This window comes from Phalacrocorax aristotelis, chromosome 2, assembly GCF_949628215.1.
Source record: "Phalacrocorax aristotelis chromosome 2, bGulAri2.1, whole genome shotgun sequence".
Classification (NCBI taxonomy): Eukaryota; Metazoa; Chordata; class Aves; order Suliformes; family Phalacrocoracidae; genus Phalacrocorax; species Phalacrocorax aristotelis.
In genome coordinates, this window is record NC_134277.1 from 52710918 (window position 1) to 52726048 (window position 15131).

Sequence of the window (15131 nt, forward strand, 5' to 3'; positions counted from 1 at the left end):
CTTTTTCTTTTTAGGCAGCTGCTTAAATAAGGCATTTAGTGCTTGTGTGACCCACTTAACACTTTCGTGCCTTAGTTTGTTCGACTGTAAAATTGTGGTAATGTTGTTATGTCTGGGTGGAAAGTCTTTTTAAATTTTTAGTCAGTGCTTTGCATTTGGAGTATGATCATATTGAATGGCTGCAGCAAGTGCAGATTTTGGAACTTAAGTAGTGGTGCACTGTGAGCAGGAGGATCTTTGCTGTTCCATACAGGAATCTCAGGGGTTATCCTGTTTAGCTGGTTATTTCTAATGCAGTGGCCCCTTGAACTGATTTGAGGTCCTTTACAGAAGCTAACAAATTAAAAATTATGAATTAAAGAGTCTTGTTAGGAAATTGTGGGGTGGGGTGGGGGGTGGGGTAACAAACCAAGTTATAGTAGTGCTATGTTTTGTGTTCTGGACTTCTCTGAGATTGTTTTTGTGGCACATGCATTAACATTAAAAGCACCCTCTCTAATATTTAACAGCTTACCCATAACATTTTGAAACAGTACAGCATGTTACCTCTTTAGAACAGTTATTATTTCTGTAAATAGTAGTCAGAGTGAAGGAAAGTGTTTAATAATGTTCTTTAGACCCTAGGGTATCTGGGGACCAAGTACATTATAAAGTTCCATTGGAGACGAGAAGATTTGAATTCATGCTGAAAATGTTTAACTGAAATGGGATCCTAATTTCTTCATGCCGTGCAATCAATTTCACTTCTAGTTAACTCTTCTGTGGCATATGCCTGGGAAATTCCTCTGTGAACTTTGGGGAAAAATGGTACTAGAGGGTTGCTGGAATAACAGCAGTATGTTTGCAGGCACACGGAAAGCCCCTTCAGAGAAAACGGCAGTTCGCAAACATTTAGCACTTTATGATTTGATTTCTAGAACTGCCAAGCTTCTCCATTTTTGTTTGCTGAGATTTTTTAGCAAGCATCTACAGAGACAAATCTCTTGCCTTCTGGAGTGCAGAATGTTTTACTTTTTTTCTTCTTATATAACAAATGGTAGACATTGTGCACGCTCTGTTCAGGGAAAGATGCGTGTTAGTCATGGTGAACAACAGCTTATTGCTACCAAGTACAGTGGGGACAAAAATGAATAAATATTATGCAGTCACCTTCCAAGCAGCAGTAAAATAATACCAAAATGATTGTTTTTTAGTTTGCAAAAGGCCTTAAAGTAACTCTCAAAAACCCCCTCATACCTTACCTGAAATATTAGCGTACTGTCATGGAACCTTGTTTTTACATTTATTATGTAAGATTTAGAGGGGACAAAAAAGATCAATACTGACTTATGTCAGGTAGAACTTTTCCAACCCAGCCTGACAAGTTGTGTACAAGCTTCCTCATACCACTTTATGGGGAGGAAGAAGAAGAGGGAAAATAAGTTCGAAAGACAGTAGACTAGCAGCAGCCTGCTCCTGATGCAGGGGGAAGTGGGGAAATGAAGGTTGAGGGTCTTAACCTTTCTGATATGAAAAATACGGGTGCGGTGGCAAGAAATCAAGATGGGAAAGAAACATCCCTTCCTAATACCACAGAATCATAGAATAGCTTGGGTTGGAAAGGGCATTTAAAGGTCATCTAGTCCAATCCCCCTGCAATGAGCAGAGGCATCTTCAACTAGATCAAGTTGCTCAGAGCCCCGCCCAACCTGATCCTGACTGTTTCCAGGGGTGGGGCATCTTCCACCTACCTGGGAAACCTGTTCCATTGTTTCACCACCCTCCCTGTTAAAAATTTCTTCCTTATATGTAGTCTAAATCTACCATCTTTTAGTTTAAAACCATCATCCCTTGTCCTATCGCTATAGGCCCTACTAAAAAGTTTGTCCCCATCTTTCTTATAAGGCCTCTTTAAGTACTGAAAGGCTGCAATAAGGTCTCCCCAGAGCCTTCTCTGCTCCAGGCTGAACAACCCCAACTCTCTGTCTTTCCTTGTAGGAGAGGTGTTCCATCCATCTGGTCATTTTTGTGGCCTTCCTCTGGGCCCACTCCAACAGGTCCCTGTCCTTCCTGTGCTGAGGGCTCTAGAGCTGGGCACAGCACTCCAGGTGGGGTCTCATCAGAGCAGAATAGAGGGGCAGAATCACCTCCCTCGACCTGCTGGCCATGCTGCTTTTGATGCAGCCCAGGATACATTTGGCTTTCTGGACCACAAGCGCACATTGTTGGCTCATGTCCAGCTTTTCGTCCGCCAATACCCACAAGTCCTTTTCAGCAGGGCGTCTCTCAATTCCTTCATCCCCCAGCCTGACCCAGGTGCAGGACCTACCCATACGCACAAACCTGCACATTTGCTTGGTTGGGGATGGGAGCAATGTAGGAATGAACCCTGAAAACATAGAGCACGATACATGCTTCTAAATGTATACCTTTGCCTGTGGTTGACTTAATGCTAACTTTCCCCGCTCTGTTTCCTTTAAAACATCTATTTAGTTGAAGAGCTATAGTGGAGGAGATGATTCATACCTCAGATGGCTAGCTGTCGGAGATGATAAAGGGGAGGAGGGAAAAGGAAGGCAGAAAAGAGGAATGTCTTGCCCATTGACCAGACATTGCAGCCATTGCCTGTCCCCTGTGTGGGATCTGCTTATTCAGGCACCATTTGCAATATATTCAGAAAATCCTAAAAACTATGCCTTACCCGTGTCCTCCCTCTCTGATCCCTTACCAGCAAGAAAAACAGTATTTAAAACAACACCACTGTATTATTACTTTAAAAAGAACAACACAAAAAACCCTCACTGTAGGAAGATGCAAGTTCTGTATCTTTCAGGGGACTAAGGCTACTCCAAACATTGAAGTACAAATAACATATGAGAGATCAGAGGAAAATCTGGGTGGTGGGGTTAGTTGGTTTGGTTTCTTTTGGTTTCTTTTTTTAAATTGCCTGTTGTATACACGTGGTAGCATTTTTTAAATATTCATTTGCACAGTATCCCAATTCACCTGCTGTGTATATGTATATTTTGCTTAGCAATGAAGAGAATAAAATATTTTCAAAATGAGGAAAAATCATGGTGAAACCACAGTGATTGACAATGGTGTACTGGAAGGTGCTGGGCCTGAAAAGAGCTCATGAGTATTTTTTCCACCAAATATTATTAAACTTTACCTTAAAGACTTCCCCTTCGGGTGCACAACTTCTGACAACCTGGGCTTCATGAGGCACAGAGCCTTTTCTAGTTGATGCTTCCCACTACATTTCTGTAGTTTTCTCAACATGGGTTCATCAATGATGGTCTTCACTTTAATCACACAAAATTAGTTTCACTGAATTACAGAGACTCTTTGCCTGCACAATTAATATATAATTAAGTGCTTTTCAGAACCAGCCTCTGTGCCTAACCTTTTTCTCATTCACTGAAATGTACTATTTGATGCCAGGGTTTTACAACTGCTTTTTTCCTGGAAAGTTGCTTTAAACAGGGAGGACAAAACTGCATATTATTTACCGCCCTCTCCCTTACCAGGTAGGGACTAATTAAGTTGCAGTAAACCTAGCAACTGGCTGGTGCTTGTATGCATTAAAGCTGATTTTAAAGCATGTGCAAGCTTTTTGCTTGAGAGTTGGACTTGACTGAATTCAGCTACTCTCTCTTCAAGAATATATTTTTTTTTAATTTGTGTTTCCCCTCATTTCCATCACTTTCCTCAATTATAAATTTGAAAAATAACATCTAGACTCTTCCCCCTGCAAAAAAGACCCTAATGGCAATATTAGTACTGTGGTCAAAATTTATTTTTAATGAAAAGACTTGATTATGACTTTAAGGGCTGGGTATAGGTGTGATCTTCCACTTCTAAGTCTTCCTGTCACGTAAGGGGAAGAATGGAAATGGGTTGGTGCCTGAATTTGCATGAGGATCATTTTGTGGACTTTTTAGGGGTGCAGTCTGGGGAAGAAATAAATGGTAGACACTGACTACCTGTTACCTTCTTCTCCCAATCTTCTGGCTGGTTATTCTGGAAGATGTTAAGAGTAGGGCTGCATGGGCTCTGTACAGGTGAACCAGGATGTTGGCTAATCTGTCCTGTCTTCTCTTTATTCGTTCCAGAAATAGCGATTTCATAAGAGGATGTTAATTCCTGTGTTCAGGTGGAAATCTGCATGCTTCAATTTGTGCCCATTATATATAACTCATTCTCAATAGTTGGTTTGTTTTTTTTTTTTTTTACAGCACAAATAATTTTCGGTAAGCCAGTGCTGATTTTAGATTACCTGGTCACTTTGTTCTGTGGATTTACAGCTTTGCTCTTCCTGTTGCAGGGGAAGTAGCTTCCAGGAGAGGCACGAGATGGATATTTGGGGACAATAGCTATTTTAGCTTATCTCATTCAAATCTACTCTTGCTGTACACAAGCTGTACTAAAACCAGGTCTCTTTAAACTTGAGGATTAACTTCCTCACCATTGGAGATAAACACTGTTCCTACAGAAGGGAACGATTTGTAATGCAATTTGGCCATAGTCTCTTCCTCCAGATTTACTGTTATCTACCAGATCATTAAATATAGATGATATTAACAGATGTGAATCTTTACATTAGCAAAAAAGGGGAAAAAAAAGGAAAGAAAAAAAGCTGTGTTTTTGCTTTCCAAAGCACAAATCTGGTACAGAGGGCAAAATTTACAGGAAGACTGTCAAATAACAATTTCATGTTAATACAGTGCAGTGCAGCACATGGGAGGAAGCATGGGCTTCTTTACATTAACGCTTTCTCTGAGGTTTAGATTTAGTCAGCAAGTTTATCTTTTAAGAGCATTCTCCAGTTGTCTCTTCTCATCTGCCATTGTATGATGTACGTGTCATTTTAATAGTTTTTTTCTTTTTTTCTTCAGAGAGGGGATTGTACTTCCCTGCATATTAAAAGGGCACCAGTAAGAATTTTTTTTTTTTTAAAAGGGAACTTTCAACTCCTTTTGGGTTTCAGGCCTAAATCTGGACCCTCAGGGATTGTTAAGTGATTTACAGTTGGTGCAGCATTTCTCAAACTGTGGAGAGAAATGTAGTTCAAAAGGGATTGTGGAATGCTTAATTAGAGAAAAGAAAGTGGTATATCACTTCTGCCATGTGTGTGGACTAAGAATAGCTGCAGTTTCTGCAAGTGCTGTCACTAGTAATGGCAGTATACTGATACAACCCTAGCATTGCAAGTCTAAATGTACGCAATGTTAGTGAGCACCAGCATCGTTTGAGTGGATATCAAGCAAGAAAGGGATATTGATGTCTCTTTGTACCAGAGGCTGTACGGTGAAGCGTTCCTCCCTGTGCTTAGTTCTGGCTCCAGAGTCTGACTCCCTCAAAATCAAAGGGTTTAGTGCTGAGGGGATGAGGGAGAAGAGACACTCTTACCTCCTTCCCACAAACCTCCAAAATTATGTGAACTGTTATCCAAAAAGTGTAATAGTATGCCAGTAGCTGGAGCTACTGATGTTTTTTGGTATGAATATTGTGAAGATTTCCAATGTTATTGCACATTATGAGTTAAAGTAGTTAAGGGAAATGTCAGTGCCTTTGAAAGCTGACAAGATTTCAGTTTCAAGGTAGAGGACTAGGGAAGCAGCTTCTGGAGGGTGGCAGTGGGGAAATCTTACACTGACTTATAAAAGTGTTCCCTGCCTGGCTTTGCTAGCAGCAGCTACTTTCTGTCAGGTTGGAGAAGGGAGCTAGTGCTTAAGGCCAGCCACTGCAGCTGTATCTCAGCCGTTCTGAAAGAGGACCTTTGCTGCTGCTGATGGGAAACTTACCTGAAGATAGATGCGCCAAAAGGTGGCTGCCTTATCAAAAAGACTGAAAAATACTCAACTAGCTTAAGCCAGTTTGCTAAAGGTAGGGCTTGCTTAAAATCTTTTAGGTATTAAACAAATGCTAACAATAATGAGTTTTATTGCTCCTTGTTGTACATGTCAGTATTTCAGCTTCACAAAACCAAAGATGAAAGTGTTTATAAAGCAGATACTAACCAGCATTTAAACGTAGTAAAAATATTTAACATTTTAAAAATCCTTTCAGTTTTGTTACCATTGGTGTTTATTAATAGAACTGATGAGGAAATCATATACACTAACTTAATGTGCCATTTTCTTTGTTGGACTAATGAAAGGTCTCAACTGGGGGGGGGGAGGGTGGCGGGGATGAGTGGGGAGAGCTGTTCAGCAACAAGAATAACCTTGGAAACAATAATGCAGATGTTTTAATGCATTGGATATAATTCAGTGCACTAACATATATACATAGTGCTGTGTTAACATAATGAACCAATCATTGTTAATTACAATGGGTGTCAAAAAATACAATTTCTTTTCTTACAGGACTGGGTGGTTGGAGTAGTCATCATTAGAGCTCCAGTTCTTTGCTGTGGTGGCAGCCAGCCATCCTGGATGAAAGGGCAATGTTATCATCACATGTTACGTTTTATTAGTCTGGCTTGTCCAAAGCCACATTCCCACTGGTTGGTTGGAGTCTTTAAAGGCTGCGTACTGTCCTGTGGTGCGTGGCTGGGACCTCGTCACTGAAAAATACATAAAAACTTTGTCTTTTCCTGTTGAATACAGAGACAGTAGCAAAGCTTAATTAAGCTAATTAATGCTTGATTGAGGAGGCAATAGCTGTGGAAAGGGTTAGAAATTATTAAAAAAATGGGAGAAAAAAGGAATAGGAATATTTAGTGAGTTACAGTCTAATGGATGCTATTTATGCTTGCTGCTTGGTGCTGTCTTCTACTTTAGGAAACTTTAGTTAAATGCAGTAGACAGTTTTATAGAAGTGGAAATAGAGCCAGGAGACACTTGAGGTCCTGCAGAAATAGTATTCCAGCATGCCTGATCTCCACCGTAAGAGACAAAACACTTTATTAATTCTCTCCTTGTTTTTTTGTTGTGCAGGTTTTTTTGGGGTGGGGTTTTTTTTTCTGGCTCTGATTTTGTTAGCTCCATAGTGCTAGCCAGAGCCTCCCCATTGGATCCTGAATTTTGCTGCCTGCAGCTGATGGCATTTTCAAGATGAAGGCTGAACATGACTGTAAAATTGTTGCATCCGCACAATTCTTTAAGAAACAGCAGGAGTCTCATCTCTTAAAATTTAATTCTGCTATATTTAAAGGAAATGTGTAATGATGAGATTCCTGGAGTTCGCACCACTGAATTGATTACAAGGTACTTCATTCACATTCTGTCCAGCTGGAGTATCCAGGCCCACTTTATGATTCAATTATATTCCCCTTATAGAACTCCAAGAATGTAGTACCAAACAGAGTAATACTAAAAATGCCATGGTATAAATTTTTTGTGCCTTCACTTAGAGACTTTTCTACCCTGGTAGGCCAGCAATGTGTCAGTCACGAGCTGTGGGTTTGGGGTTTCTTCATTCAGTTTTCAAAGGTATACTCACCTAATAAAGTGGTTGGGTGATGAGCCACATCTTAAAGCTCTGCTTTGTAACTCTTTGGGTCCTCTGAGAACTGTATTTTAAATATGTGGTGTGAGTATGTTGCAGGCAAACGTGCTGTCATCCACAGCTCTAGGTCCCTAGGCGTTTTATAACCCTTCAGTACTCTTGACTCGGAGTTTTTGGTGTTCCTATTTGCAAAGTACTTGAGGAAACAGGGAATGTTATGGCTTGTTAGGACACCAGTTGTGGAGTAAGAAGTTCCTATAAAATTCTGTGTGGTTTTTTGTTTTGTTTTTAATAATGTTACATTTCACTGCTTCCTTGTTTTATCACGCTAAACACAGGATCTGTGGGGCAATGCTTAGATCTGTCTGGTGAAATGCAGATTTAGGAATGAGGATGTCTTTAGGGGAGGGAAGGGAGTAACTGAGGAAGCTGCAGCAGAGAGTGAAGGGGAACAGGACATGAACAACCAGTACTCTGTGCTCTGCAGAGCCCCTACTGCTGTGCTGATACCAAGTGTTTCTACTGGCAGATTAAAACCGCCACCTTAAGGGTTGTGAACTGAGCCAATTAAAGCTCTCTCCCATCAGCCAGCTGCACTTGTTGAAGGGTTTTGCCTGTTGGCTCTGGGGTACAAATGTTTCCTGCCTTGGTTTGTGCTGCTGCACTGACAGAACCATGTGGTGTTGACCTGGCCTTGGCTGGGTTTTATAGGCTTTGTTACTGCAGTGCTGGGGTGTCCCTGTTCTTCAGATATGCACTCCCTCCGGTGCTCCCCTGGGTTAGGGAAATCCTCTTCTCTGTTTTTTACAGATTCCTGATGCCTAATTAACAAGTCCAATCTCACTAATATTCCATTGTAGTCAATGGAGACAGTTGATTCCCAAAGTGGTTCAAAGCAGGTTGGGAAGACTGAAGCCCAGAGCTATCCAGTATCTCCTCCTTTCAGGAGAAGACCTTGTCTCTTACATAATGAGAAATCAGTGGTGCAGTAGTGAGTCAAAGACGCAGGCATCCCGGCATCCGGTGGGTTTGCCACTGGACAGTCCTGCTTGTTTCTGTAGCCACTGGTGTATGACGGTAACAAATGAAGCCTCTACCACTGGTGAAAAGAGGTGGTTTTCTGAGTGGGGTTTTTTTTTTGTTGTTGTTGTTCTTTGGGTTCTTTGTTTTTTTAGTAGCCTTATAAATGACTTTTGCACTACAAGATTTGTTAGTAGAATGGTAGCATTAATTATAGACAGAACAGTGTATTTATCGTCTTGTGATTCTGTTTGTTTTTTTTGACAGATGCACAGATCAGCAAGAGACTTTTTTAATGCTGAGTGTTTTCCACTAAGAGGTGTGCTGCATCTTCTGTTTTTCTGTGATAGGCTTAATGACAGCAAGGGTTAAGGTTTTCCTTGTTACTTCTGTGATTTAAAAGGTGCCAGCCAGGGAGGCGGTACATCAATTGTTGTCCAAAAAAAAAAAGAAAAACCCCACCAACCTCCCAAAAAACCCCACCAAAACCCAGAAAAAGAAAAAGCTATGTATAGATAGTCATTTGAAAAGGGAAGATATAAATCCTTGGCCTAAAAGAAACCTATCTACAATTTGCTGGTATAGCATAACCAAGTGTATCTGATGCATGTATGACGCAGATTTCTACCCAGGTTTAGGTTTCTGCCCTCTTTACAGTTCTCACATGCACAGACACACAACACACGCTATTTGATTTGGAAGTGCCTTAAACCCAGGTTAGTGTGTGCTGGTGGCTTGAACTGGACCTAGGGCTTGGTCAGCACTGGTGTATTGAATGTTGTTTAGCTCTCTTGCTTATCCCACAGTTGCCCTGGAACAAAACAGTGACGTGGACTCACCCAGCCTAAACTCTTGCTTGACTGTGCCTAGTGCTTCCTGGTGACTGTTACCTCGGTGGGGAACCCAAGGTGTAGGCATGAAAGGATAGAACTGGTGAGGAAATCAGTGGGAAATCTCAGTGTTCTGCAAAATTCTGTAGAAGTGCCACAAAATATTGCACAAGTAGCAAGAGCAGGAGCTTAAGGCAACGGAGGTAGGGATCTCTGTGCACCTTAGCACACAAAACCTGGAGGTGTGACCCGAGACATATTCACGTGAGCACAGAAGTGGTGGCTAGGTATTACTGCATGGTGGATGTCATTAGGGCTACACTTACCCAGGATCTCAGACACCGGTACTAACCAGTCAGTGCAGAAGAAGCTTTACCAGGTGTGTAAATTCACATCAGCTCTAGTGCTGGCTGTGCTTGGTGTCAATGGCAGAATTATCCCCATGTGTGCAGATCAATAAGTAGTAAGGCCGTAATGCCCCATTATCATTTCCCACTGGATTTCAGATATCAATTTAATACCTACCCTAGGAAGAGACTTTTATATTAACCAATGTGTTCAGCGCAAATGGCTGTGATATGTTAGCTGAAGGGGTTATGTCCTATAGGGAGCATAAGATTTACTTTGATCTGTGTTATTTCATTCATTAAAGCTACAGCTTGATCTTCTTAGAGATTTAAATGAGCATCTCAGCATGTGTAAAAGCACACTTCATTTTTATTAGTGTGGAGGAGGACATAGAGGCCAAAACCCAAAACTAAAATGCACTAGCACAAAATACAAATTTTATTGAAGGAAAAGCTTTGAAATACTTTTGGACTGTCTGATTGTAAGGAATTCTTTGAAGTACACTGACTTGAAGGTGAATTTGACTTTTCGGAACTGTAAATGCAGCAAAGGTATTATGTAAATTTCCATAGCATAATTTTATGAAGATTAAAATAACAAAAACAAAAACATCAAGTCCATTCTCTTTGACATCAGGCAAATATTTAAAACCAGGCAAAAAAAAAAAATCCCATGTCTTTGGCCTGCCAAGTGGATTTACTCTGCAGAGAATGGAAATAAGCTTTTACTTCACCTTTCACGGTTCAAAAAGAAAAAAATACAACAACTCACTTCTGACTGTCTTCTAGTACTGCTACATTCCTATATTTACAGTAAATAGTTGTGTCCTGCCACTGTTGCCTACGCAGAGACGTGTCTCTTAAAGCCTTCAGCAGCAGGACTGTGAAGGGATTCTGGACACGGCTGCGAGCTGGCTGGGAAGGGGCTGCGGGAGCTCATCGCTCGTCTGCCTGTCACTCCCTGAGCAAATAAAGGTTTTGCTGGCGCGGAGGCCTGGCCGCGCGCGGGCAAGGCGGCGGGAGTGCTGCTGCCACCCGCTCGGCATGCTGCCCGCCAGAGCCCGCCCGCAGCCCCCGCTTACCAGGCCCCGCCAGAGCGATTGCACAGAGTCGTGGCAGCCCTCGCCTGCTTCCAGCGACAGCTCGCTGACAGCTGTGAACAGGGTGCCGGTGACAATTTATCTGCTTGGTAGGGAAGGGGAAAGAATTTCGTCTAAAGACTTCTATGTAAAAAGAGTGCAGCCCAAGGGACGATTAGGAACAGCAGCTTATTAGGATTGCAGTGGTATTTTTTACGTCTATTAATTTGTAAATCTCACTCTAGTGCTATCGAATTACTAATTGCAAACGTTTTATCCCAGAACAGTTCCACTTTTTTTTCCATCCTGTTGCTGATAACTGAGTTGTACTTAGTCACTTCAGTGTTGTAGCAATAGTACTGCAGGGACGACAAAGCAGTACTGTGAAAGGCTGGCTGTATTAATAATTTTTATTATTGAAGATCCATTTTGTTTAACTGTCCCTTACAGGTTCTAGTTAATTTCTTGCTTGGGGTGTTTTTGTTTTGTCTAAGTTTTTAATTTCAAATAATGTCGTATAATAATGTAAAGGTTATATAGAATAGGAAAACAGTGAGGGAAATGAATAAGACTGAGAAAGGACATAACAGCTGTTGGTGTAGAGGCCTTAGAAATATCGAAATAATGATTTGGGAAGTAATTGTATACAGCCTTCCCAGTGTTTATATTATTGACAGGTTGGGTTGTTGAAGTGTCTTTTTGTCATAGTTTCCAATGGGAAGCTATAGCTCTTATGAGAAATGGGAGGAGACGCAGTTACTCCTTTTTCTCCATTGTATTCAATCTGTTAGCTGGTATCAATAGAAATTTTGTCAAAATAGGGAAATACAGGAGCATCCTGAGGAGAGAAGGGGAGGCAGCGTGCAGAGCTTTACTCTCCACTTAGCAGCAGCTTACCCACAGGCTGGGACACGTGTGGCTGGACAGCAAACTGACATAATCCTGCTCTGGACAAACCTGGTTCCTCCCTCTTCCCTCCATCCCTCCCAAAAAATAGGGGTTGTTTTCTTTTTTTTTGAAGGATAGAGGGAAGAGAGCAGTTGGAAGCAGAGATTGCTTTCACAGGATTGCAGAAGCTACAAAACCCCTCAGGGAGGAGGACAGCAGGTCAAAGCAGCAGCACATAAATGACACGGTAATCCAGACTGAGGAACCGATCAAGCTAAAAAATAGTGGGGAAGAAAACACTCCTTTTCTCCCTCATGTCATCTGCCTGATCTGCTTCAAAGCCTGGCTGTGGCTGTGCAAAAAGCTGAGCCAGCACAATGGAGAAAAGCTGCTGTGGAGAAAAAGGACATGTTGCCTGCTGCAGAAGGAGCAGTTTCACACTTCTTGCCTTTTCGCCCATGTGCCAGTATTTGCTGGTCATTTAGGAACATAGCAAGTCAGATGAGGTGATCCAGATGAAAACCATTTCTTTCCTTTTTACTGGGACAATTTTTAGTTTGATCAAGTTCCCTGATGTGGCTCATCTGGGTGTTTGTGTGAAAATAGTAATGGCAGGATAGGAACCAAGGATTGAGAGTGTATGGCAGTGGGGAACAGGATCCTTTCAGCAGATGCTTTCATTCATGTTTGATTAAAATGATTGTGTCTTACACTTTTCTCTGTTTATAAACTGGCTTAGTTGACTTGACTGTTGAAATAACAAATACTTTCTGAATCTGGCCTGATAGGGATTCCCGTCTCTGGTTTTCTGTCTATGCAGTGATGCCGTTCAGAAAACAAATCCAAGAGAAAAATAATTCTCCCTTCCATCATGTACGCTGCTATGGAGTTAATTTTTAGACTAATCAGTTTTCCATAAACATTAAAGCTAGACTACTTCTTTTGGCAGCAGTGTTGGTTTATGGGTGGTTGTATGGTGGGGTTTTTGTTTGTTTTGTTTGCTCTTTAAGAATTCAGCGAATGTGATTATTGGAAGGAAGTGGAGAGGAAGATCCTATGCTGTGTATTTGATTTGGGGAATTTTCATGGAGCAAAAAATCTTGTGTGACATTGTGAGGTCACCCAGTATTGGCGAAAAAAGGCTCACTAGTCACCCAAAAGCGAAATTTGGTCTGTTTCTTTTTGCCATGTAACTTCATCTATGCTTTGGGTTATAAAGATGCGTTTTCTTTTAGCCAGCAATCTTCTGAAAACACTTGCCTGTGCACCTTCTGTTTATAACAGTGTTCAGAGCATTGCAACATCACCAGACTAGACTGTTTCTTCTATTTTGGGACCCAAAGCAACAGAGTTGTTTTCAGTCAGTCCAAATGCTTGTGCTCGCAGATGTAGAGAATAAAGCAGAACTGATACATCTGGGAACATCAACACCTTCCAGCTGGCATTTTATCAGAGGGGAACCTGCATATGTGTACTTAGGAGAGAGGATTACTGTCATCATATGACCATATCTGAAAGGGACAAAAGAATGTTTAAAAATACTTGATATCTTCTTTCTTCATATGTCATTCCTGGAAAAAGCTCTTGTTGATATCTGAATCTTCTGCTTCTGTTGGGTAATGAGATGTAGTGTACACAAAAGACCATTTGATTTCTCAGTTGAGAAGCTGAGTTGATACCATATGGGTTAATGTTGAAAAAAAGGACTGATGATGTCATAATGCGTATGTGTAGAATTGCTGTCTTTATAGATTTTCAGACCAAAACAGCAGAAAGCTTTTGTGTCCTATAAGACTTTATTAAATAAAAAATGAAATACTACTAACTTGTTTTGTTCTTTGCAGTTAGTGGTTTTGGAATCATATTTTAAGAGCTTAGGGCTGTTTCAATTCAGTGACATTGTTTTTCTTTCTTTTTTCCTTAACCAGAAAAAGCCACTGTCCTCAATAATAAAAGAAGTCTGTGATGGGTAAGTTCTGCCATATAGTACATACTTTTTGAGTTATTAAACTGACCAGGAGATAATTCTTTTCTGAAGAAAATCTAGATATACCCTGTATGAGGAGTCATGAGTTTCTTAAATCTTGTAGTTGTTTTATGTTCAGATTTTTAACTTGCAGTGTATTTTGGATCAATTACTTGCAAGATGAGGTTCCTAACAAAGCATCTCCATCATGTGGATGGCTCTCATTTAGAGTGTTTGTTGCCTTTCCGCTCAGCAAGGCATTTCACCCACTTATTTTATGCTTTTGGTCCCTGCAGTTCATAGGTTAAGGAACTATAGCACTGACTGTGGCTTTGATTTTCAAGGGCTGCATCTAGTGGCTACTGTAAGCTGGCCCAGTTGATGTGACTGCTCACATGAAACCGAAAAGTTAATCACAAGTCCTGCAATATGAACTAATAATTGGCTAAGAGAAATTTCTTCCTTTAGGTTAAGTATGTTAGCATTCGGGGAAAGAAATGCTTTCTTTTAAGCAAGCGTACCACACAGAAGTAGTAAGTTTATATTAATCAAATTGCTGCTGAGTTAGAAAGGGGGTATTTTATGCATAATGTAATACATCAACTTAATACTGTATGTGTAGGGTATTGTATAAGCTAGGACAAAATCCTGCTACTGTAATTTTTTTTGGGTATGTTATAGTGATATAGTGATCTTGCTCACTGCAAGAAAAATTACGCTTGCTGTTTTTTATAGATCTGGAATGAATATCAGATCATTATCAACTTACTTTTGGAGCACTGAAGTGTCACAGTAGTGACAAAGTAGTTTCTCTTCTTTCACTCTCTCCCCGCCCCACCCCCCCTTCTTATCTTTGCCTTGGAAGGAAGGTATTTGTTATGTAATTTATTTCTCAACCATGGTCAAGTATAGGGCTTTGTTTCAGTTATGCAAAGGGAAAATCTCATTTATAGGACATATTTGTACTGAAGTTTTCCCTTTGTAAGCATGCTTTTAACTTTGGAACTCATTGTTGAAGGCTATGGATAAATATGAGAAATACATGGGAATGACAGACACTTGTTTGATCGTAATAAAGTTATGTAGAGGGTACTTTCTGAGTTTTTAAGATTTCATTTTGTAATTAATTTATTTTTGTATTTCTAAGGTGGTCTCTTGCAAATCATGATCAATTTGCACTGCAGCATGCTGATAGTTCTAATTTCTACATCACAGAGAAGGTAGGTAAATCATTGAACACAGTTCTTGCATAGCCTATCAAAATGTTTGCCACCGTAATATATTTTAAATTAAAATTTATAAAAATATAGAGTATTTTCTGTAATGTGATGCCAATGAGAGGGTGTAGGTACTGAGACACCTGATTTAATGATTTTGCACTGATTTCTTCTGTTCAGAAAGGCAGATGGGAGTTTGAATGTGCGGTGGCATACATCTCTTGAGTTTGATCAGACTTCAGTGCTGAGCCCTTCAGCTTTGGTATTTGTGCATGTTTAGTATTCTGCTGACAAGTAGTGTACAGGAAATTGAGATAAACGTGTAAAACATGAAGGGCTGTTTGAAGTCT

The 15131-nt window shown here is 40.6% G+C and overlaps 1 protein-coding gene across 4 annotated transcripts in view; it reads left to right on the forward strand.

The window, feature by feature from the left end:
* Nucleotides 1–15131, forward strand: part of ELMO1 (engulfment and cell motility 1) — a 314961-nt gene that overhangs the window by 50052 nt on the left and 249778 nt on the right. For all 4 annotated transcript variants that reach the window (XM_075083575.1, XM_075083576.1, XM_075083577.1 and 1 more), the window contains 2 exons: nucleotides 13527–13567; nucleotides 14712–14784. In XM_075083575.1, the coding sequence (XP_074939676.1) occupies nucleotides 13527–13567; nucleotides 14712–14784 (114 nt within the window). The remainder of the gene's footprint in view (nucleotides 1–13526; nucleotides 13568–14711; nucleotides 14785–15131) is intronic.